Below are 23,362 nucleotides of genomic sequence, written 5' to 3' on the forward strand. Positions count from 1 at the left end.
GCGGAGTGATGTTATGGTGCCCTGTCATCCGAGAAAATGTCTTTGCTACCATCGACTTCTCCCCCACCTGCACTCAGTCCAGTCATATCATCAGAAACCATTTAATTAACGCAAGTAGTAATGCAAGTAGTTAATGACAACAGCAGCTTTGCACAAAATAATCACAACAAGGGGTGTCTTAGAATAGTTGACTAGTCGATGCTTCGATTCAGAGGAGTCTGATTCCTCTAACGATCTCGCTGTCGAATCGTACAAAAATGTCAGTACCATTGTTACTACGTGGGAGTTGGCCACGGCTGCAGCTGAGCACACATTTTTACAAAGAACACCTTTATTTTTGTTATGAATAGACCATTTTTTAATTCAAAAACAGCCCAGGTTGTCCTAATGAACAATTTAAAAGGACTTATGTGTTGAACAGAAGACCGACACTTACTTAACTCTTTCACTGCCAAAGACGTCTATTGACGTCTTTACAAAAAGTAACCTTGGCTGCTAAAGACGTCTTTTGACGGCAGTAAAAACAGCGGTATAAGAGTGATGGGACAAGCGACCGTGGCTGACGGTGGCTGAAATGCTCAGTGTGAATAACCCAAGTCCAGCATCTGTCCAACCCTCTTTCTATTTGTCTATCCATCTAGCCAGCCGTCTGTCCGCGATCGTCTATCTGTCAGTTCTGACTTCCATCCATCATTTATCCATTCGTCTATCTGTTTGACCATCCGGCCCTCTATCCATTCATCTTTCTATTTGTCACACCTGTAGAGTCTCAAATTTAGCTAACTTGCATGTTTTGACTGTGGGAGGAAACCAAAGGACACAGACAAGCACAAGGGGAGCATTCAAACTCCACAATTTAAGGTCAGAATTGACAGATTTGAACCAGGGGTTACATTGTAAAAGCAAATTGAAACGACTCCGTCACTAAGTCATACATTTTTCTTTTCCTTTTGGGAGAAGCTGGATGGTTATCGTTTAACTTTAAGTCATTCCAACCACCAGGCATGAGGTTGCCAGTAGCCTTAAATGGAGTATACATTTTGTTAAATGGGCCATGACGGTTCCACCAAACAAAAAAAAAATGAAGACCTTGTCCATCCCCTGGAGAAAATGTTCACCCTTTCTGCAAGAGAGGTCAAAGGTCCGTTTTGTGCTATTCAGGCGCTTGTTTGTTCAGTGGGACAGCACCTGGATCTGTTTTAATGTTGGATAACAACCTTAAATGTGTCTTCAGTTACCCCACGAAGACAGATTTTGTCACTTTGATGAGGTGTTAAAGGTCTTGAATTATTTGATTTGTTTGTCATTTGTCTCACATGATCTCACGTCTTTGCTTGCTATCGTCTAAGCTCTTGTTTGACTTTGTCCATCCGCACCATGCAATTACTACTTATGGCTTATATGGCTATTGGCTACCCCCATATGTCAAATTGTACGTAGCTACACAAAAACAAATACACTTGTTCAGCTAAGACGAACATGTCATCTGGCCGAGAGCTGTTTATTTAAGAGAGTTTTTGACTGTTTACTTTGTCATGTGAACTAGACGAGCACTTAAGGAGTGTCAATCTCTGCCAAGACCAACAGGCATAAGTGCAAATACGCCACTAAAAACAATATTGTTGACATTGTTGACATTTATTTTCAAGCTGCTACCATAAATCCTGTACAACACTTAAACTGATCAATTAAACAAATTAGAAGAAGCAGGAAAATAACTACTAGCTAAATAAAGACAAGCATTTGGTGAGATGGAGCACACGGGAAGTAATATAGCGTCTTCCCTCATTTATCGAGATTAATTCGACCAGACCCGACCTCGATAAGTGGTGATATATATATATATATATAGTATAGAATATTAACAAATGGAATATTTTCATAGCTACGGCATAGAAAACCTGTTTATGATCTTCTAAATAAGGTTTTCAACATTACTAGAGCCCTCTAGACATGAAATAGCACACCTAACCACAATATAGTAGTTATAATCAGAGAAAATAAGACATTTTACACATAAATAAGATAACGTAAACTCACACGTTAGCAGTTCCTTGTTGTTTTTTTCTGGACAGTGTACTTCCTACAGTGGCTATTCTCTCATCAATGTATCGTAAGGGTGGCCTTAAGTGGCTTCACACTCATTTTACCCAATAAAGTTAAAGTTAAAGACATAATAAGAATAAATAAGCCATTTAAGACATAAATAAAACTCCTACTTGTGTTTGTCACAGTAAATGTGTTCCCCAGAGGACCCTAGTGGCAGGCGGACTAAATCATAGAGGACAGGAAGTGATGTCAGAGGTTGAGAGTTGAGTTTTAGCTTGTTGTGGGTTATGGCCCCATGTTATTATTATTTTGCCTGTTGTGAGATCATTATTGTCTGCAAAAAAATGCCTGTTCTGGCGATCATGTCTGCTGCTTGTTTCACCAAACAATTAATGACACCTAGTGGCCAATGTGGAATACTACATTGATAATTATGACGCTTCTCCTGCCTTGTTTTTGTATTTTAGCCATTGTTACGCTTGAAAATGCTTGATTTAGGCCAGGAAGAAGTACGATTTTCTTAAAAGTGCATATGTTAAAATTAATAATAGCCCGTATTTTTGTTTTTATTTATTAATTTTATGATGATGCTATCATCAGAGCGAGCTCTTTTAGGAGTGTCTTTTAGGACACTTCTAATACGTTACATGACTCCTTTCGTTGTTGTACTCACAAATGAATTTAAATAGACTGAAAATCATAGGTGTGTATTTAGTTAGTCAGTGGCTGACACAGGAGCTATACCGCTTTTCTCAATCCACACAGGTAGTTCCACATTACTTACAGACACATAATCTGCGAGGTAGAAGGGGATTAGAAAGTATTCCGTAACAAAAAGCATCCGGTATGCTCTGTATGATTCAATTTGTGCTTTTTCATCTACTGAGATAAAATAATGATATTTTTTCCCAACCCGAGTGACTGTAATATTAGTGATTAGTAATTATAGTTGTCAAATACTCCTTCTTTTCAAAGTAGTCGTGAAAAGTTCAAGTTACAAATGCGAACCTGAACCAAGCAGCACTCTTCTGCCTCCGAGCCCACAAACAGGAAATGAATTGCAGTCACCGTCAGCAAAGGCAGCTGCTAATAATTGATGTCATTGCCGTTCCTGTCAATACAGCAAAGACTTTCCAGCAAGTGTGGAGGGGGACTGAGAAATAATTATGAGTTCATTGTAAGTTAGAAGAACAGGGGGAAATTTACATTCAAGACTTGGAAGTCGCTAGCTCGGTTTACCAACAAATTCCGTTCCTACGACGGGCTGTAAGTCCATTTTTAGTGTAAATTGGAGCTTACGCCTAAATGAACACCTAAGTCATTCTCACCGTACACAGAACGACTGACATATCAAATACAGTCATAAAAAATTAAACACAAGTGTGGTGCAGTCAGTGTAAACCATTTACATGTGTTCTGGCTTTGTCCAAAAGTTACTTATTTTTGGGCGACTGTATGTGAAATTATGGTGAAGATTTTGGGCTAGAATGTGACTTTTTCATGCGTTGTATTGTACCTGGGCCGTTTGGTAGGGGAATCTGTGTTAAGGGAGGGTAAGTATTTGTATAAAATCAACATGTTGGCATGCAAAAAGGCTATTACAAAGAAGTGGCTCAATCCAGGACCACCGAGACCAGATGACTGGCTCAGTATTACGAACATAATATATGACACGGAACTATTAACACACATATTGAGAACTGAAGAGGACATACAGTATGAGAAAAATAGGCGAAGCGGACACCGTTCACTGGCGAAAAACACGGACCGCATCAAACTGTAGAATCGTGTGCGCCTTTGTGTTCTGTTTGTTTGTCTTTTGAACAAGGAAAATATAAAGTAAAGAAAGAACCATGAATGCTTCCGTCGAAACTGAGTTTTTCAGTAAATTGTGGGACTGTGTCACAACCACATAACGTCGTAACCATGAAACTTCATAGCACACAATGTCCATCCATTTTCTATGCCGGTTTTACGGTATTCTATGCCGGTATTAGGGTCACGAGGGCATGCTGGAGCCTATCCCAGCTGACTTCGGGCGACAGGCGGGGTACACCCTGGACTGGTCGCCAGCCAATTGCAGGACACATATAGACAAACAACCATTCACACTCACATTCATACCTATGGACAATTTAGAGTCTCCAATTAACCTAACAATTAATTAACTGGAATGTGGGAGGAAACCGAAGAACCCGGAGAAAACCCACGCACGCACGGGGAGAACATGCAAACTCCACACAGAAATGCCCAAGGGAGATTCGAACCCAGGTCTTCCCGATCTGCAGACTGTGACTGTGTGGCCAACATGCAAACCACAAGGCCACCGTGCGGCCCAACACACAATGTCATAACATAAAATGTTGTAACATGAAATGTCATAACATGAAACATCGTAACACAAAATGTTGTAACATGAAATGTCATAACATGAAACGCTGTAACATGAAACAACATAAAACATAACATTGTAAGCCGAGGACCACCTGTACTGATATATTCAGTTTGTGTCATAAAACTGCTCTAGAAACGTATTACTGACACTTTCAAGCCAACATGGGCACTTTTGGGGAAAGTTGGGAACACTTCAGTCAGCATATATTCTTCCTCTCCGCTATGGTTTGGGTTTCGGTCTTTATGGTTTGATGGTACTGTCATTGGTTAGCTATTTTTACCACCATTGGGTGGTCTACAAGTCAGTCCTTTTCAGCACCGCTAATTGTTCATGATGTCACTTATGTGTTCTCAGAAGCAAGGATTATCATCTACACAAGTTTACAATGATTACTTCCTAAAAACAGAACATTAGGATGAGTAAGTCTACTCCCTCCCTCTACACTGCACCGTCGGAGACGGGAGTTGGAGTGCCAAGCAATACTTTGTCATGATTGGGGGGAAAAAATGTACTTAGAGAATGCCTTATCCTCTCTGACCTGTACATCCCGTTCTTCACACAGGAGACTCATAAGTGTTGTGAAGTTCCATCACTGCTATGCTCCTGTTGTCGACCTCTGACACCTGCTTCACACACACTTTTGTGTCTTTACATGTGCGTTAACATCTGCAGTACATTAGCAGACTCCATTCATCCAGATTGTCTTCAAACATTTTAGGACAGTTGGATTTTGCAAAGGAATCGAATATTGGATATTAAAAGTGACACAATAGGCTCAAGCTCCCTGCAGATGCTGTCCTCAAAAAACAAACAAAAGACATTATTGTATCTTGAAGGATACAATGTCTTGTCCCTAGGATTTATTGCTTTTTTAACTTTGACAGTTGACTTTTACCACTAGGCTTCTTGTACATTTTACCCCCAGAAAAGTTTCTAACAGTATTTACCATGGAGTCCGTGACGTAGTCTTATGGATTACATTAGTGTAGTTATTTAGTATTTAGTTACTTTAGTTTATTGTAGATCTGGTTATCTGGTTATCTGGGCAGCCGGACACAAGAGAAAGACCTTGCGACAACTGGCAGGAGGGAATATACCCCAACTAGCTCCCCGTGGCGGTGAGATCCAGAACGAGCAATGTATGATTCCCACCCACACATGGCTAAGAAGAAGATACCCCCTGCGGGATGGAAGATGGTTCATCGGGAGACAACACAGGAACGAACACAGGAACGGAACAGCCAACGAGATTGACCATCAATATTTATGAGGCTCCGACAGTTACAGCAGGACACAAGCTCCAGAGCTGCATATGTGACTTGATAAAGGTTACTTCTGCCCATGGCCTGAAACTACACGAGGGCAGAAAAGGGTGCCTAAAGAAGCCTCAACAAGGAATCCACATCAACAGCTACCTGTCGAAACAGACAGCTGAAGTTCAGCAGCAGGACAGAAACCACAGTCTGCAGGACATTAACATCCCTGTCCCAGAGGAGGGAGAGTTAGGCACAGGAGCGCAACCTGAACCCAAAAAATTGCGAACAGCAGCGGAAAAAAAGATCCAGGGTGAAGACCTTTGTCACCAATTATGTTCATAATTTTTATGGGCAGAATTTGTAGGCACTGCCAAGGTGTTGAGGGGGTCCAGTTTGGCGGCCTTAGGATCTCGTCTCTGCTATTTGTAGATGATGTGGTCCTGATGGCCTCATCAGGCTGTGACCTTCAGCGTTTACTGGGGCGGTTTGCAACTGAGCAAGAAGCATCTGGGGTGAGACTCAGCACCTCCAAATCTGAGGCCGTACTTCTCAGTCGGAAAAGGGTGGATTGCTTCCTCTTGGTTGGGAGTCAGGTTTTGCCCCAAGTTGAGGACTTCAAGTATCTTGGGGTCTGGTTCATGAGTGAGTGAATGTGAGGCCGACAGGCGGCATCTGCAGTAATGTGGTCGTTGTACCGGACCGTTGTGGTGAAGAGAGAGCTGAGCCAGAAGGCAAATGTTTCGATTTACGGTTTGATCTATGTTCCCACCCTTTGAGCTTTGGATCATGACCGAAAGACAAAGATCGCAGATACAATTGGCCGAAATGAGTTTGCTCCGTAGGATGGCTGGACTCACCCTAAGATATAGGGTGAGGAGTTCGGTCACCCGGGAGGGGCTTGGAGTAGAGCCGCTGCCTCGGAGTAAACAAGTTTAGTAAGTAACTTTAGCTACGAGCTGAGCTGAGGAAAACCGTCCGGAGTGGAGGCAGTGACCAATACCACACGAGCCGTTTTCAACTGTCTTGTCAAATGCACAAAACAAGTCTACCGACTAGCTTTAAATATCATACAAACTGAAATACAGCGAAATAGAGAACGTGAGCTGGAGTTGAACCAAGCAAGTCGAAAGTTACTGTCTGCATTGTGTCTGTGTGTGTGAAAGAGTGACAGGCATGGCTCCTATCGCTGGCTGTAGCGAGTCTGTCTAGGGAGGGGCGGTCACTGTGTGTGACTGGCAAATCACAGAGCGTGAAGAGAGAATACATAAGTAGTTACCCAATGAGGATTTTCCTTCATCACGATTATGGACAATGACGAGCTGTACTCGTTTCATGCTCGTACTCGGCAAAAATGCATTATCCGTAATGGATAACGAGTATCCGGCTCATCCCTACTGATAACCGAGACAGTTGGGCAAAATGTTGGCAAACATTTTCATTGAAAATTGAATCATACGAAAACTGGGGCATTAAAAAATGGAAGTTTGACTGTATTTGCATCTCCTCTGGCCATCTAGATTACTTCTAGTCCAGGTGTTGGTAAAATAAATTCGTTTTTCTGTACTTGCTGCAAGAAACCAACACCAATGTAAAAAAGCTGAGATGTACACTATTCAAGCCAAGTATTGCTAAGCCTTGTTGGACAGGGATTAAAGTTGATTTGAGACAAAGTGGGTGAACTGATTTCCTCTTGATACTGCAACCTGACTCTCCAAATCAATTCTGGTAAAAGCCTTTCACCTTCAATTAGATCACTCCACTATTTTACCAATAATCAGACTTGATCACAATGCGAACCAGCATACTTTTTTCCCCACTCCGGAGGCCATTACATTTCGTAATTACCTTTTTAATTACGCGTAAGATGATCACCAAAGTTCTGTTAACTTTCACGAAGACGGATTCGTGTCTGCACAAGAAATACACACATTCACACGCTCTCACACTCAAGAGTTGATTTTACTGGGATGATCTCATCCTGAGACCAAGAGAGATGATGTCAGACTTTAGATCAGGATACTTGCTACTGCAACTGGTCTGTTTTTATCAGGCTTGCACCGCTGAAGTGTGTGTGTGGGTGTGCACGATTCAGCAATATACTAGGGCGGGAGTGTCTAAAGTGCGGTCCGGATGCCATTTGTGACCCGCAGCTGTATTTTTAATGGTCCTCAGCACAATCTAAAAATACAATTAAACAGGAAATCTTAAAAAACAACAACAAACGGAAGAAAAGAGCAGTAATTTCACAAGAATAATATCAGAACATTAGGAGAGTAACGTCAGAAAAATAAGAGATAAAAGTGGTAACATTGTGATATAAAAGTCATAATTTTACAAGAATAAAGTCCTAATATGAAGAAAAAATTATTTCAGAAGCATAAAGCCCCTCCCCTGTTGCAAGTCTTCGGGTTCTTATGTTGTAAAATGTGACTAGTGTGACCCTACTGTATTAATTTGAACTCGTCATCATGCATCGGCTTTATCGGAATCATTCAGGGTGTCATGACAAACAATGCATCTTGATTTGTGAATTATACAGCATGTACTAAAATGCAGAGGACCAAGCCTCCTTCACTTTTGTGGATCTGCATTTTACACACCTAATTTTACTATTCATCTATATTCATTTTCTGGAAAATGTCTGATTTTTCCAGGACTTTATTTTGAAGGCGCTGTCTCCCTTGGGTGTTTTGCCTCTCAGGTCTTCCCTGCTCCTTTATCTCTCATCTCAATTCTCCTCAGAATTTCTGTTTGATCTGATTTCCTCTTTATTACCACCCTCCTCCACTGCCTTCTCTCTCAGTTTTCACTCTCTCGCTGTCCCTGGTGATGTCATTTCCAGGACGTGCACGCTGGCCAGTGTCTCATGTGCACTTCCCATCAACGCTGGTGACTGGTGAGGGGGAGAGGGGAAGCCGAGGCGAGAAGAGGAGCGGAGAGGCAGCGACAAAGACACGCCCTAATGTGACCTGCTGCTTATCGCTGTCTCTCTCTTCTCCCTTCAGGTTGCATGCAGCTCTTTCATCTGGTGTGCCCGTGCACGTCGTGGTGACATCATGTACTGTAGCTTGTGTGCGCTGAATGCAGCATCACAGGGCGTGACGGCCTCCTGCTTGGATGCCCTACCCCCTCACCTTTTATTTTCTTTGTTTCATTGCTGTTCCTGCTAACATGTGATCAATATTGCATAATATGTAAACATGCATAAACATCTAATATAACAAGAAAGGAGAAAAGAAGGTATTGGATTGTTATTGGTATTGGTATTGGCCGATATACAACAATGCAGTATCGGTATCAGACATGAAAAAATGGTATTGGACCTCCCCACCTCAATTTTTGATGATTTACAGTAGAATCGCGAAAATCCGCAAGTAATCAAAACATTTTTAATAATGTCTCCAAACCCCCCTGCTGGCTTTTGATCAACATTTGCAATAAAAGCATTGTGATTATTAGGTTAGATTCAGCTCAAGAACCCTCCCCTTTGCTCTTCGATTGCCATCGTTCACTCGTGACTCAACCTTGTTTTAAACCCTAAATAAGCCTCACACGCTTATTAAACACATTTAAAATATCAAATAGGTACTCACCACTAACGAATGATCACGTAAGATGATCCATGAACAGATGGAATTGGAGTCACGGTGTTATGGCCGGCCACAGCACACAACTCCGGTGCGTTCAAGGACCTCCGCCCAAAGTGCGAAATCTGAGCGCTTGGGGGAAAAAAATGATCAGTGACGCCTAAAGACATAAACATGTACAAATTGTGGCCTGTCTGTAACAGTGATACATGTATGCTGTGCATTTTACCGATAACTAATGATTATTACAGACTTGAGGTGCTGTTTTTAGAGGAAAAAACTATTTTCAGGGGTAAAAAAAAACTAAATTAAAAAACTCAACTTTGAACCCCCAACGTCACTTCCTGCCTGCCCCCCCACTCAACTCCTGTAGCACCACAGCACATTTACAGCAACACGCACGAGCACAAGTCTTATTTATGTCTTAAATGGCTTATTTTCTTGCATTATGTCTACTATATTGGGTAAAAGTTTAAAGGTGACTATAGGGGTGTTAGTTCATGTCTAGAGGGCTCTAATAATGTAAAAGAAGGTTATTTAGAAGGTTGCAAACAGGTTTTCTCTGCTCTAACTATGAAACTATTCCATTTATAAATGAGGACTTCTAATTTACAAAAATTCTCTTATCGCAGTCGGGTCTGGAACCACTGAACCGTAATAAATGAGGCATTACTATAGTGCAAAATAACACTGTGTGCAAGCACAAAGCAAGGTCTAACATTATTTTCGTGACTCACTTTTAGGTCATTATTGTGGACGTCAGCGACTGTTGTTTGTTTTTTTAATCTTCATTATTAAGAACATTTCCAAAAATGTCATATAGCAGTTGGGAAAAACTATTAGAAGCTACTATTGAAGCTGTTATTTTTTGGTGTTGGACAAATTACATTACATTACAGTTATAGTTACACCCCAACCCCATAAATATAATTAGTTACATTTGGGAGATGTTTCATGACGTTAGAAGATTCAAAGACAAGCATGTGCCTGCCTGCAAACACTTGCCCCTGTACTGTATTTACACTGAAGAGTTAAATTATTTAGCATCTTTACAGGCCCTCCCTCTGGCACACACAAACACATTTTACACATGCAGCCTTTAACAATTTCCGACTCGCCACCACCCAACTCCTGCATCCATAAAGCCCTAAAATGCACCCACCCCTGCGCTAGATGATAAAACACTGATTGTGCCACCCACCCTGCAGGACAATACAAAGAGCTGATGGCCCTCCCCCCTGCATCCTTCCTCTCTCTTCCCATTGGCTAGGAGCCCTGGATGCTGGCAGAGTCTCCCACCAATGAGACGTCTCCAAAGTGATGTCATGGAGGCAGCAGTGATGCTGTTGCTGATGCTGTTGCCCGGTGCCTGAATCTGTGCTGCCAGACGAGGGGAACCGAAGTCGCCGGTCCAACATCAGCGAGAAGAGACGGTCAGAGGGGGGTGAGTCTCATGTAGTAGCAGCATTGAACATTGAATGTAATATTAAGATGTGTGTTCATATGCATGGTTTAATTGGGGTGTGGGTGAGGAGAGATGATGAGGGAGAGAGGGAACTCAGCGTACCCACAAAGCAAAATACATGGCATTTATTATTACTGGGCTGTTTTTGGATATGCCTCTTTGTGTCTTCTTTGAAGAGAACAGGTAGTACAAGAGGGGGAACAGTAGCGATTCTGTGTGTTTATACAGTAAAAAGGGTGTGTGTGTGTTTCCATGGTTATTTCTGATATTGTGCACAGCTTTGACCATGAGGAATATCAATGAGTTGTCCTATGTGTGTACTGACAAACAAGAGATGAAGCGCATTGCATACTTTCACAGCAGTTTGCACATGTGAGCACTCCCAAATGTGCAGCAGTGGTTTCTGTGGTGAGTCCTTTCCATGAGCTAATGTTTGCTGCAGGACCACAAACAAATGCAAAAGAAAAATGCCATAAACACACACAAAACACACCTTCCATCCATCCATCTTCATGCCGCTTATCCTCACTCGGGGCGTGGGTATGCTGGAGCCTATGCCAGCTGACTTCGGGCCAGAGGCAGGGTACACCCTGGACTGGTCGCCAGTCAATCACACAAAACACAGAAATTTTGCAAGTTTACGGAACAAGACGCAAGTAAGCCAGGCTAGCAGGGGCGTGACATTCCTCAGTTCTACATTTCTAGGGGTGGAGCCTCCCTATTTATGTCCTTGGTGGGTGTGTCCCCTGGGGGTGGTCATAATCGGATTGTTGTTGTGGTTGTTGCCTGCTGTGGCTGGTGAGCGACAATCCTGCATAACAATAGGTCGTTCGCCCGCCTGGTGGCAAAACCGGTGGCTCGTTAGTGGTCACACTTCCTGAGGAATGAGACTGTCTTTGGGGGAGACATGTTCAAACATGTTTTTTAGCTGACGATAGTTCTAGTTCGACATAAACAGCTTCTTTCGCATGTCTGTCAAAGCAGTGGCCCTCCCTATCCAGAATTTGGATTAAGAACTGTGCAGAAGCCTTGGATTGCAGCTCGTTTTGCTGTTTTCTTTGCAGTCTTTTTGAATAATTAAACGAGTAAATGGTGGTAATAGTGACAATGAATGAATTGATTAGATAATATGGGCAGGGTCCTGCTGTTGCACAAGTAAATATGAGACATGGTCTCCACTCCAGCCTATAGAAGCTGCTGGTCTCTAATTTGGGGGAATTTGGTGAAAAAGAGACTGTGAAATAGTGGCTGATGATGTTTATTTACTCAGCTGCAGAGACTAAAAGACAACCCCACCCATTTTTTTAAAATGTAATTTAAAAAAATATAAAGAAATAATAAAAAATAATAATATTGACTCGACTGCAGAGACTCACAGGCAAAAATTTAATTAAAAAAATTAAATAAATCAAAATGAAAATCATAAAATAATTTAAAGAAACAAATGAATAGATAATTGGAAAAAAAAATATTTACTAAGCTGCAGAGAGTAACGGGCGTTAATATGAAGGATGCACCTATGAGCGGATGCTTTTATTTGTACAAATATTGCGTTTGTGTATGGGTGGAGTTGGGCTGAGACACGCTGCTGTCTCTTTTCTTGACTGGTTGATGGAGAATGATTACTTCCATGGACGAAGCAGGCAAGACTGTCTTCGCCATTCTTTGTGTTATTTCTTATAAAGTGATTTTTTAATTTCATTATTTCTTTGTAACCAAGACTCCCAGTTTCCTCTGCTACCTGTGAACCCTTCAGAACCAATTAAAAATGTAACGGGTAATGATGGAGAGAGGATTGAAAGGAATCTGTGCTCCCACTGCGCTGTGCCGCCTTTTTTTCTTTCACTGGTGTGTTCCACGCTGTCCTGCTGCTACGATGTCACATGATTTACGGCAGCTATCAGCTTCCCGCCTACGAACCCATGATGGAACTCTAACCAAATCAATAAACAAACCAACCATATACTGTAATATGGTAAACTGTACCGCTTGGTGGAAAACGTGGATGTCTTTTTATGTGGAGTGGAGGTGTAGTTTACAGTATGATCATTATATGGTATAAAACAATCAATCTAATGGTCTACTAAGACTTTTGCATTATCCTGTAAATGCGCAGACTATGTGGAAATGGCAGGCATCATTTTGACATGTTGTGTGTTATCGTCTTATACATTCCTCCCTACGACACATTGAGGAAGAACAGATGGATGGGTGGAGCTGTAGGACATTTGAGCTGCTTGACTCCTTAACTCCTCGGTGAGGTTTTTTTTTTTTTTGTCGTGCCACCAAAGCACAGAAGTCTACTAAGCGATGAAACTGGACAACATATTGTTTTTAAGTTTTGTTGTACATCTGGGGCATGGAGCAAGGGGTTCTGACAAACAGTCCAAAGCATCAGGAAGGGGAAGCCCGCTGACCTCCACTGAGGATATACTTACCGGTAGTTGGTGGAAGGAATACTTGGAAGATCTCCTCAATGACAGCAGCTGAGATATCTGAGGGAGAAAACTGCTCAACGAGGGCAGCACGGTGGTCTAGTGGTTACAGTCAAGAGATCTGGAAGATATGGGTTAGTGAAAAACCACAAGTAATTGATAAGCCCATAAAAATGTCTTTTTTAACACACGGCTCGCTCCTCCCCTTCCAAACCGTCCTGCTCGCTTGAATTTGACGTTCTCCTCCAATTTCGGATAAACGTTTTCATTCTGCAGTTGTCCCTGTCAATATTGCGGTTCGAATATCGCGCCCTTACTATATCGTGTTTTTTCCAAAGATAATTAATTGATAAATGATCAGTTTAGTGGTTGACTATGGCCTACTATTTGTCAAAAAATATTGAATGACAAGTTATATGTAATATTCAGGTCACTAGGATTCGGTAACGTTATGACGTTAGATGACATTACCTTTCACACTGCATGGCTACTGAGCCAGCAGAGCCGAGCTGCCATATCACGGCTGAGATCGAGTGAATAGAAGCTTCTCCCCTCACTCCGTGTGGAAGTGGTAAGTTTTCGGCTTCTTCGTCCTTCTTCCCCTCTCCGTTTGAAACACTTTCGTAAGTTTACAATAACTAAATTGGAGAGGCTAACTAGTTAGCTTGATGGCTTGCGATGCTAGCGGTGGCCATCTGTTATGTCCCTGAAGTGATCCCGTAGCCTGCGCAATGTGCTATAACAAAGAATAATAGGAGTGTAAAGGTGACAATCCTGGTGTTGTTTCATGTCTACAGGGCTCTAATAATGTTAGAACACGTATTTAGAAAGTCATAAACAGGTTTTCTATGCTCTAACAACGAAAATATTTCATTTTTATTTGTGTTAAATTTTGCTTCACCTATCGCTGTTGGGTCTGTAACCAATTAACTGCGATAAACGAGGGACAACTTTATTATTAGATTACATTAGAATTATGTGTAACTTTCACTTTTGCACTTCACGGCAACTATGGTGTGTTCAAGGCCCGCCGCACAAAGTGCACAATCTCAACGCTTGCCGAAAAAACATTATCAGTGAAATATAAAGACATAAACATGTAAAACAAAATGTGGGCTTTTTAACAGTGGTACATGTATGCTGTACATGTATTTGTATTATCCCACATTTATAAATTATAACCAGCTTATGGTGGAGGAGAAACATGCGGAAAAAGCTGCCTGTTTTTGCAGAACAAAAACATAGAAATAAATAATATTTTATAATTTTATGATAATGCGACCCTACTGAGTACATAAAACGGATGGATGGAATTTTATAAATTTTTTTGTGTTATTATCATTAACCCAGGCACTGCACGGCGACCCCGTGGTTAGTATGTTACCCTCACAGTCTGGATATCAGGGTTTGAATCCCCGAATTGTCTTTAGGTGTGAATGTGGGAGTGAAGGGTTGTCAATATGTGCCCTGTGAATGACTGACGACCAGCCCAGGGTGTACCCCGCCTCTTGCTCAAAGTCGTCTGGGATAGGCTCCAGCATCCCGCGACCCCAGTGAGGACAAGCCGTATAGAAAATGAATGAATGAATGAATGGATGGATAATCCGGGCTGTGAATGCTGAATCATGAATGTGCGGGGTTAACATCTCCAAAAATAGGTTTCTTTACTCTTTTGCCAATAATTAGGATGTGTGTGAGAGCGAACGGAATTCATTATTCATTCTCACTTCCTCGGCTGGCTTCCCTCTGCCTTCAATTAAACCGTCAGAAGCTGCCAGGCGAGAGGAGAACTCATTTATTTTCCATTTCTCTCCATGTGTGTCTCTCTTTCTCTTGTTGGTTAGATGAAGCTTTTAATGGGAGGACTTTTCAATACGTTCTGTCTTGTCCACTTGGGTCTTATAATGTCACTTTTGTGATTTTGTCTTTGCAGACTGAGGAGGATCTTCAGCATCCTTGGAAAGCAACACAAGCAGCGAGAAGATGACTCTGGCAGGTAAATTGATGCGTGTTATCACGTTATTACGGGAATTATGAAAAAATAACCGTCAACTGTGTCCAAAGCCTACAAGGAGAAGGTCAAAGAGCTCCCCCTGGTGTCTCTGTTTTGTGCGTGCTTGAGGCCACAGAATGTAGAGAAGGCCACATATAAGGCAGAAGGTAAAGTATCTTATGCACAAGTTGACTTCAAATATGATCTTAAAATATGATATGATCCATGATCATGATGTTGCGCAGATGCGGTGGACCTGGGCTGGTGTGCCATGAAAGACGTGGAAGTCATCAAGCTGAACAAGAGGGCGTCTGGTCAGGCCTTTGAGGTCATCCTGAAGCCTCCATCGTTTGATGGCGTGCCAGACCTCAACACATCCATGCCTCAGCGCAGAGACCCATCCCTGGAGGAGATCCAGAAGAAGCTGGAGGCTGCCGAGGAGAGGCGAAAGGTGAGGCGCAAAAGTGATATTGTGGAAATTATATGAGGCGGGAATGAAACTGTATAGAAATACTGTATATGCATCACATGCATCTTTTATAGTGATATGCCAGTCGCAAACAAAACAGCTCATTTCAAGCAGAAAAATGGCTAAATGAACTAAAATGCAAATATAAGGCATTCAGAAGATGCATTCAATGACATGATCATATGTACTATTCTACACTGGTCACTAGTTGTCAGTAATGTTACTGTACTGATCAGCGAGACACACAAGCACCAGACTTGACAGGTTTTTATTGCACAAAGGCACACTAATCTTTAACACAAGCTCCTTGCGGGCGTAACCCACGCCCAGCTAAAACTCAAAACTGAACCCCTGACGTTACTTCCTGTCCGATCCCCAATCAGCTCCCTTAGCAGTGGAACCCATTTACTGCCACATGAGAGCATGAGTCCTTTTTATGTTTTATGAGTGTAGGGATGTTATGTCATGTCTAGAGGGCTCTAATAATGTTAAAACCCATATTTAGAAGGTTGTAAACATGCTCCAACTATGAAAATATTCCATTTATAAATAAGGAATCCTACTTCACGGAAATTCACTCATCACATATGGGTCTGAAACTAATTCATTGCAATAAACGAGGGATTAGTGTACATTTATATGCATCTTTTATAGCGATGAATGAAATTACTCTTTGAAATGAACAAGCCGTCATTCGTTCTCTTTTTTTTCTGTTAATTTACATTATCGGTCAAAATGTGTTTTGCATTTTACACATATTCTGGTAACACATCAATTTCAGCAACAAAAGTAAAAATCAGAGGAGCCATTTGGGAGCTGAAACATCATTTTAGTGAGCCGAGCCAAATGGCCGGTTCTGTAAAAGGAGTTGAAGTTTTCGTCACTAATCTAGTAATCTGAGTAAAAAAACTGCAGTATACTGAATTTATTCAATGTTCTGTCAGCTGGGGTAGGCTCTGTCCCAACCATGACCCTGCATACCATGCTAAACGTATTCAAGCATGCTATTATGGATCTGGAACAGAAAAGAGCTGTTCAATAATTTAAGTTGGACATATAAATTGTCCACAATGTCAGAGTCAAGATTCAGGTGGAGCTAACTGGTTTATGGTGTGAAATATGTCGGATTCTTCTATGTTTTATTAATAAGTCAATTACAATTCCTTAAGGATAATTTACGAAGTCTCCTGTGGAAATAAATGTCCGTGATAAAGCCAGCTGGACAAACCCAGACAGTGTGGGGTAACCTTGGCACTGAACTTGCCTTTGTGTGTTGACTGATTTATGAAGGGAAACGGTCAGGGAAAGATAAGAGGAAATAGGGAGGCTGTGCTTGGGTGGAGTGAGGAAAGGGGAGAAGGAATAGATGAAAAGACAGACATAAAAAGCAAAGGCAACCGCAAAAGGACACGCAAACACACGTTTCAGTGAGAAACAGGACCTGAAGGGGAGATAAATTACAACCGATCCATTGGAAGCAACGTGTCCTGTAGCAGGACAATCAGTGGGGGAAATAATCATTTCATTGGATGATTCTCAGAAAGGGACCTGAATGATTCAGGTGCTCTTTGCTCGATGCATTTGGAGGAAGAGAAATGCTGAGCTACTGAGGTGGAAACATTCTGCTTTGCTCTGTTTCTCTGCTAAAGGTACAGGAAGACCTGAACCTGAACTTCCTTGCCTGAGCCAAAACTCCAGCATGACAATAACCTAAAAAAAATATGACTACAGCAACGAATGAGTGGCTCAGGGAGAAGCACGTTAAGATCCTGGAGGCCGGGCTCTGGACCTTAAGTCTGTTTAAAAATCTGTGGATGGAGCTGAAACTCTGAATCGCCAAGTGACACCCTCAAAACATATTCTAAGATTCTTGTAAAAAAGAGTACCTTACTTGGTCAGTATCCCAGTACAGCGACCCCTCGTTGATCGTGATAAGTGAATTTCCGCAAAGTGGGATTTATTATTTATAAATGGAATATTTTCGTAGTTAGAACATAGAAACCCTGTTTACGACCTTCTAAATACAGTTTTTAACATTATTAGAACCCTCTAGACGCGAAATAACACCTGTATAGCCACCTTTACACTCCTATTACCCTATATGGTAGACAAAATAAGGGGAGTTGAGAGTTGAGTTTCACGTGTTTTATTATAATAATCATAAAAGACAGGCTACTGCTGCCTACATATTGGATTATTGTGCCTGTTGAGGGATAATTCAAATCTGCAATAAAAGCCTGGTGTTTCAGCGATCAAGTCTGGTGCTTCATCACAGTAACATTACTGACACCTTGTGACCAGTGTAGAATACTACATATCACAATGTTTTTCAGTGCAGCTTATATTTGTATATTAGTTCAATGAGACATTTTTATGCTTGACAATGCTTAATTTAGGCAACAAATGCATAACGTTTGTTTAAATATGCACATTTTGACTAATTATAGGCCGTATTAAATCCCAAAAAGCATGTTTTATTAATGGATATATTATATAATACAATGAAGCCGCAAAATTCGAAGTGCAAAGGGGCGAGGGATTACTGTATTTGTCAGATTCGGGATGTTTTATACCTTTGCTTGTATTTTTGTTCGTGCCTGCAGTGCCAGGAGGCTGAGCTGCTGAAGCACCTGGCGGAAAAGAGGGAGCATGAGCGCGAGGTGATCCAGAAGGCCTTTGAGGAGAACAACAACTTCATCAAGAACGCCAAGGAGAAGCTGGAGCAGAAGATGGAAGCCAACAAGGAGAACAGGGAGGCCTTGCTGGCTGCCATGCTGGAGAGGCTGCAGGAGAAGGTGATGATTTGAAGCTGCTTTAGTACAAACAAAAAATACATACAAACTATGTAATAGGTAGGTAGTATAAAATGTATGCGTACTCACCACTGATGAATGATATTGTAAGATGACCCATGAAAGCGAGTGCTTCTGTAAGCAAACAAACACAAGCACTATGGTGCGTTCAAGGACCACCAAACTAAGTGCGAAATCTGAAAGCTTGGCGAAAAAACACCCATGAAGACATAAACATGCAAAAAATTGTGTTTTTTTTCTAACTCTAGTAAACGTATGCTGTACATTTTACCTGTAATATCTATCGAAGATGTCCATCTTGATATCAGGGAATACAAAATTCCGATAACCAGCCGATACAATTTTTTATATTTTTCAATTTAAAAAAAACCCCAACAATGTACCTGCTTTTGATGACTGCTCCAAACTCTTCACAAAGGCATAACTGAACATTTTACTATTTTCAAATACCTTTATTAGCAGAAATTATGTAAAACAAGCAGCGTATGAAAAAAATAATTCAAAATAAATCACAAATATGATGTGCAAAAGGGCAGTAACCATAGGAAAATTAAATAATGCAAAATCTCTCAAAATTAAGAAATTTACTGTCACATGCCCTCTTAGTACCAAAGTTATTTTTACTATGTCAATCTAACAGAGGAAAAGTACACCTTTCTTAGTAAACATCCATCCTCTAGTAGATATCGTTCATTTCCAAGAAAAAAAAACACATTACCTGCATTTTATTAGTGAAAAATAAGTTTTAACATCAGAGTCAATCGGTCAACTTTTGGCCGATTACCGCTTATTCTTATTCTTACTATTTTTATGTTGCCCGTAAGGCATTTTTTCTAATATCTCTATGTTGTTAAAAATGATTACAAGTTCTTTAAATGAATAATTCATAGCTTATTTAAGTTTTTATTAAAAAATACCATGGCTAATATGTACTTCTGGTTTCTCTATTACCTAATATCCATCCATCCATCTTCTATGCCTCATATCCTCACTAGGGTCGCGGAGCTATGCTAGAGCCGATCCCAGCTCACTTCGGGTGAGAGGCGGGGTAAACCCTGGAGTCTGGACTGGTCGCCAGTCAATCGCAGGGCACATTACCAAATATAGTATAGCATTGGGAGATTTCCTTGTTGTTGTTCCTTTTTTTACTTCCGGTTTATGTACAATACTTCCTGCGGTGGCTATTGGCTTCTATGTCTTATCAGTGTAACATTACTGACACCTAGTGACCAGTGTAGAATACTACATATCATCACAACACCTTTGAATGCGTCTTCTGAATGCTTTATATTTGAACTGTAGTTTATTTAGCCATTTTTATCCATGTAAATGCTTAATTTAGGCAAAAAAATATGTGAAATGTGCTTAATTTTTGACTAATAAAAGGCCGTATTCAAAACAATGATGATTTATTAATATACTTTTGAAAAACGGTGCTAGAGCGAAGCCACAGAGATTACTGTTATCATAAATAAATAGCGACCTGATGGATCTTAAATGAAGATAACGCACGCCTTCTAGTTTGCGGACATTTTTGTTTTTCAGTTTCCTCTTATAGTCATTATTTTTAAATATTCATGAAGGCCGCCTGAGGCATTTGCAGTCTCCCTCATTGACACTAATGCCTTCATGAATGCAAACAGATCTATAATGCCGCCAATGTCCTTATGTTTGCTTGGCAGGACAAACATGCAGAGGAGGTGCGGAAGAACAAGGAGCTGAAGGAGGAAGCCTGCCGATAGACGCCTGGTTTAGAGAGCTGGATGAAAGGAGGGGGAGGCCCGAAAAAGAGTAGATAGTGGTGGGTTTTGTTTGTTTTCTTTTTATAAGTAGAGCAAAACAGTGCAGGGAGAAAAAAGAACTCACAAATCCACTCAAATGAAGAGAGAGCTTTCATATTGATTGTTGATGTATGCCAGGAGGAGCTGTACAAAGCTTCAATAACTCTTGATGTTGAAGAAAAAATTGGATTGGGAAACATTTTATTTATTACATCACTGTATTGCATCCATATTATTCATGTTTTTTTTAACAAAACACATTGAAGTTGTTCCAGACCTGTGAATATTGACAAAATGAATCACAAAACGGATAATACAAAAGTGAAAATATGCCGAGAGTCAATAAAAAAACGAGCTGCGGGCCAAAAACGGCCGTGTGCCTGCACTTTGGACACCACTGAATTTAAGCTTTTCAAACATAAAAGTAGAGATTAAAAACAGTTAGGACAAATATCCAGTTTATGTGTCTTTTTCTTCTGAAATTAAAAGATCTAAACACTAAAATGGTTTAAAAAAATGCAATAAAACTGACTTTTCTACCAGAAACTTCCATCATTATCATTCTTTTCGGCAGTGTTATTACTAAATATATGACACGTTCTCCGAACCTGCAGAGATGTTTCCAATCATCTTCTATTCTATGTATGTTTTTTAAATTGTAATGGAATTCCTGGTTGTAATTTACATTATTGAGGTGTAGTGATGATCAAATCCATCTCGGATAACGTTCGGTCCTTTCTTGAATTTTGATTTAATACTGGATATTTTGAATATATAATCATGTCATATTGCAGCGAGGGTCATTATTCATGTGCCGCTTCCAAAATAAACACACAATTTCTGCTACACAGATAACATTGACAAAGTGATCGTGCCAAATGATTGTTACCTTTTGTGTCCACCGCCATCACGCGCGTTAATCAGACTGGGAAGCGCCTTGGACGCCCTCCTGTTTTACACACACACACTGGCACACACACAAACGACTCCATGTGAATAAAACGTTACGTTAACTATATGTTGCCGTCTAAAAATCACGTGGTGTCCAGTCATCACCATTGTTATCCCTGGCATGTTTTGTCGAGTGCAAGGTTTTATTTGCCACTATTTGTCACGAACTTAACATTGTGCATTTGACATGCTTTTTATGATGCGGCCGTGATTGAACACTGCAAAAAATAAGCACAGAGAACGTGTCATAAATGGTTTGTGGAAGTGAGTAGCAGGGTAAACTGCAGTGAGCACACATAGAAGACAATACAAACGGTCCTTAGCGGGAATCAAACTTCAAAATGAATCGTGTCATGTTAATTTTTCTATCAGTTTGGGTTACGCGGACACAGAACATCCACCTGCGTCAGCCTTTTCTTGTTCCAAGTGTCAGGAAAAGCCGAAAACTGCTGGATTTTGTGAAATTCAGGGTCCTTTCAATCAGTGTTTCCCAACCTTTACAGAAAATCGCACCATCACTCACTCAGTGGTTGGGAATCACTGCTTTCGCTCATTAACTGTATTGTAGCCGTTCATTTGTCTCTTAGGTATAGAGCACCATTTGCACTCTTATTTTGTTAAGCACAACTCCGAAGCACATATTCATACATGACGGACAAAATAAACGTGTATCCGGTGAAGTGTTGAGGGTTTTTTGGCGTTCAGCTTTGGCATGTTTACGATTTTTAAAGCAGGTTTGAAGATGAAAAAAAAAAAACAACCAAAAAAGTTGATGTCATTTGTTTGAGTGGTGGAGTCATATTGGCTTTGTTGAACTGCTGATCGTGTTTGGAGGAAAATGTGTTGCTGTAAATCAAAGCTGGATTTGATTGTATTTATTTGGCATGGTCAGTAAAATAAACAGCTTCAGTGAACTCTCATGTGGCTCTGGATGTTTTTATTATTGTTCATTATTTGTGTCATGTAGGCCGTCCATTTCTAAATGAGAGTTGGAGAACTTAAGAACTACCATAATAATGTCATAACATTACAAGTTTATTGTCATATTAGATTCAAAGAGTATTTTTCTAGAAAAAATGAACAATAATCTTCTTTGCATTCAATTTTTTTTAATTTTAGAAAAAATTTAAGAATACATTTAACAAATTTAGAAATAAATGGAACAGCACGCACAAATATTGACACGAAATTCTACTCAACTTCATGTTGACGATGGTTTAAATGGGCCAAAATATTCAAATAATGGGATAGATTTTAATCATTGTGTGAGTGCCCGCTCCGTTTTTTGTCCGCTAATTCCTCCTTCGTTTTTCAACCGATTTAAATCATTCAAGCATCGCTCGGGAATAGTGTGCGACCATTTCAGTGTTTTTCCCCCAAAAATTCCCAGATTTTCCAAAAATCCCCCAAATTCCACCGAATTTTTCCCATTGAAAATGAACTGGCCATTTTTCACTTCCACCATCCACACATTTCTCAGCCGATTCAAACCATTCCACCGTGAAAACATTCCACTAACATTCCAACTTTTCCTGGCATTCCTCACTTTTCCTTTGATCTTAATTTCTGTAATTTCCTATGATCTTAATTACTCCACTACTTCAACATTTTTCAACCAATTCCAACATCAAATCGTTCAGCGCAATTAAGGATATCTATTTTTCACATTTAAACATTTCAAATTTTTCCAAAAATTCCCCTTTTTCCAGAAAACAAATTAACTTAAGGATATTCCTTTGATCTTAATTACTCAACATCAAATCGTTTTACACAATCCAGACATTAAGGCTACCTAAAACATTAAATTTACATTTAACCTATAATATTTAACATACATGATACATATTTGTTTGCCAGAGTGTTACTTGCTACTCGCCTGTTCCATGTTCATGGCTGCTTTGTGTAGTTTTTGGCTACTTTGTGGTCATCCCGTGTTTTATGAGTATCGTTCCCTGCTTGGCTATTCCAGCAGCGTGATCTACTGTTGTACTTTTTGCTATCTACGTCCTGCTAGTTGTCGCAGTGATTTTTTTGTTCTTGTTCCGGCAGCCTGGTAGTACCCGCTGTGCATTTTTGTTTTCCATTTTTCCCTGCTAGTCCGTGTAAGCAGTGCCAGCTCCCTGTGAGTCACTTTTTGTTAATAAACTTTTGTTACTCCTCATTTTATG

At 40.5% G+C, this 23,362-nt stretch overlaps 1 protein-coding gene across 1 annotated transcript; it reads left to right on the top strand.

The window, feature by feature from the left end:
• Positions 1-10,627: 10,627 nt before the first annotated feature.
• On the top strand, positions 10,628-22,114 carry stmn4 (stathmin-like 4). The gene is made up of 6 exons (XM_054761867.1): positions 10,628-10,731; positions 15,121-15,183; positions 15,252-15,347; positions 15,426-15,631; positions 18,253-18,444; positions 20,145-22,114. The coding sequence occupies exons 2-6, from the start codon at positions 15,171-15,173 to the stop codon at positions 20,202-20,204; spliced, it is 567 nt and encodes a 188-aa protein (XP_054617842.1). The 5' UTR covers positions 10,628-10,731; positions 15,121-15,170; the 3' UTR covers positions 20,205-22,114.
• Positions 22,115-23,362: the final 1,248 nt, after the last annotated feature.

This window comes from Dunckerocampus dactyliophorus, chromosome 19 (genome assembly GCF_027744805.1).
Source record: "Dunckerocampus dactyliophorus isolate RoL2022-P2 chromosome 19, RoL_Ddac_1.1, whole genome shotgun sequence".
NCBI classification, from domain to species: Eukaryota; Metazoa; Chordata; class Actinopteri; order Syngnathiformes; family Syngnathidae; genus Dunckerocampus; species Dunckerocampus dactyliophorus.

Bases quoted from the DNA above. Each gene is read 5' to 3' on its own strand.
- stmn4 (XM_054761867.1), top strand. The intron at 15,348-15,425 runs GTAAAGTATCTT...GATGTTGCGCAG, and splicing joins GGCCACATATAAGGCAGAAG to ATGCGGTGGACCTGGGCTGG. The intron at 15,632-18,252 runs GTGAGGCGCAAA...TCGTGCCTGCAG, and splicing joins CTGCCGAGGAGAGGCGAAAG to TGCCAGGAGGCTGAGCTGCT.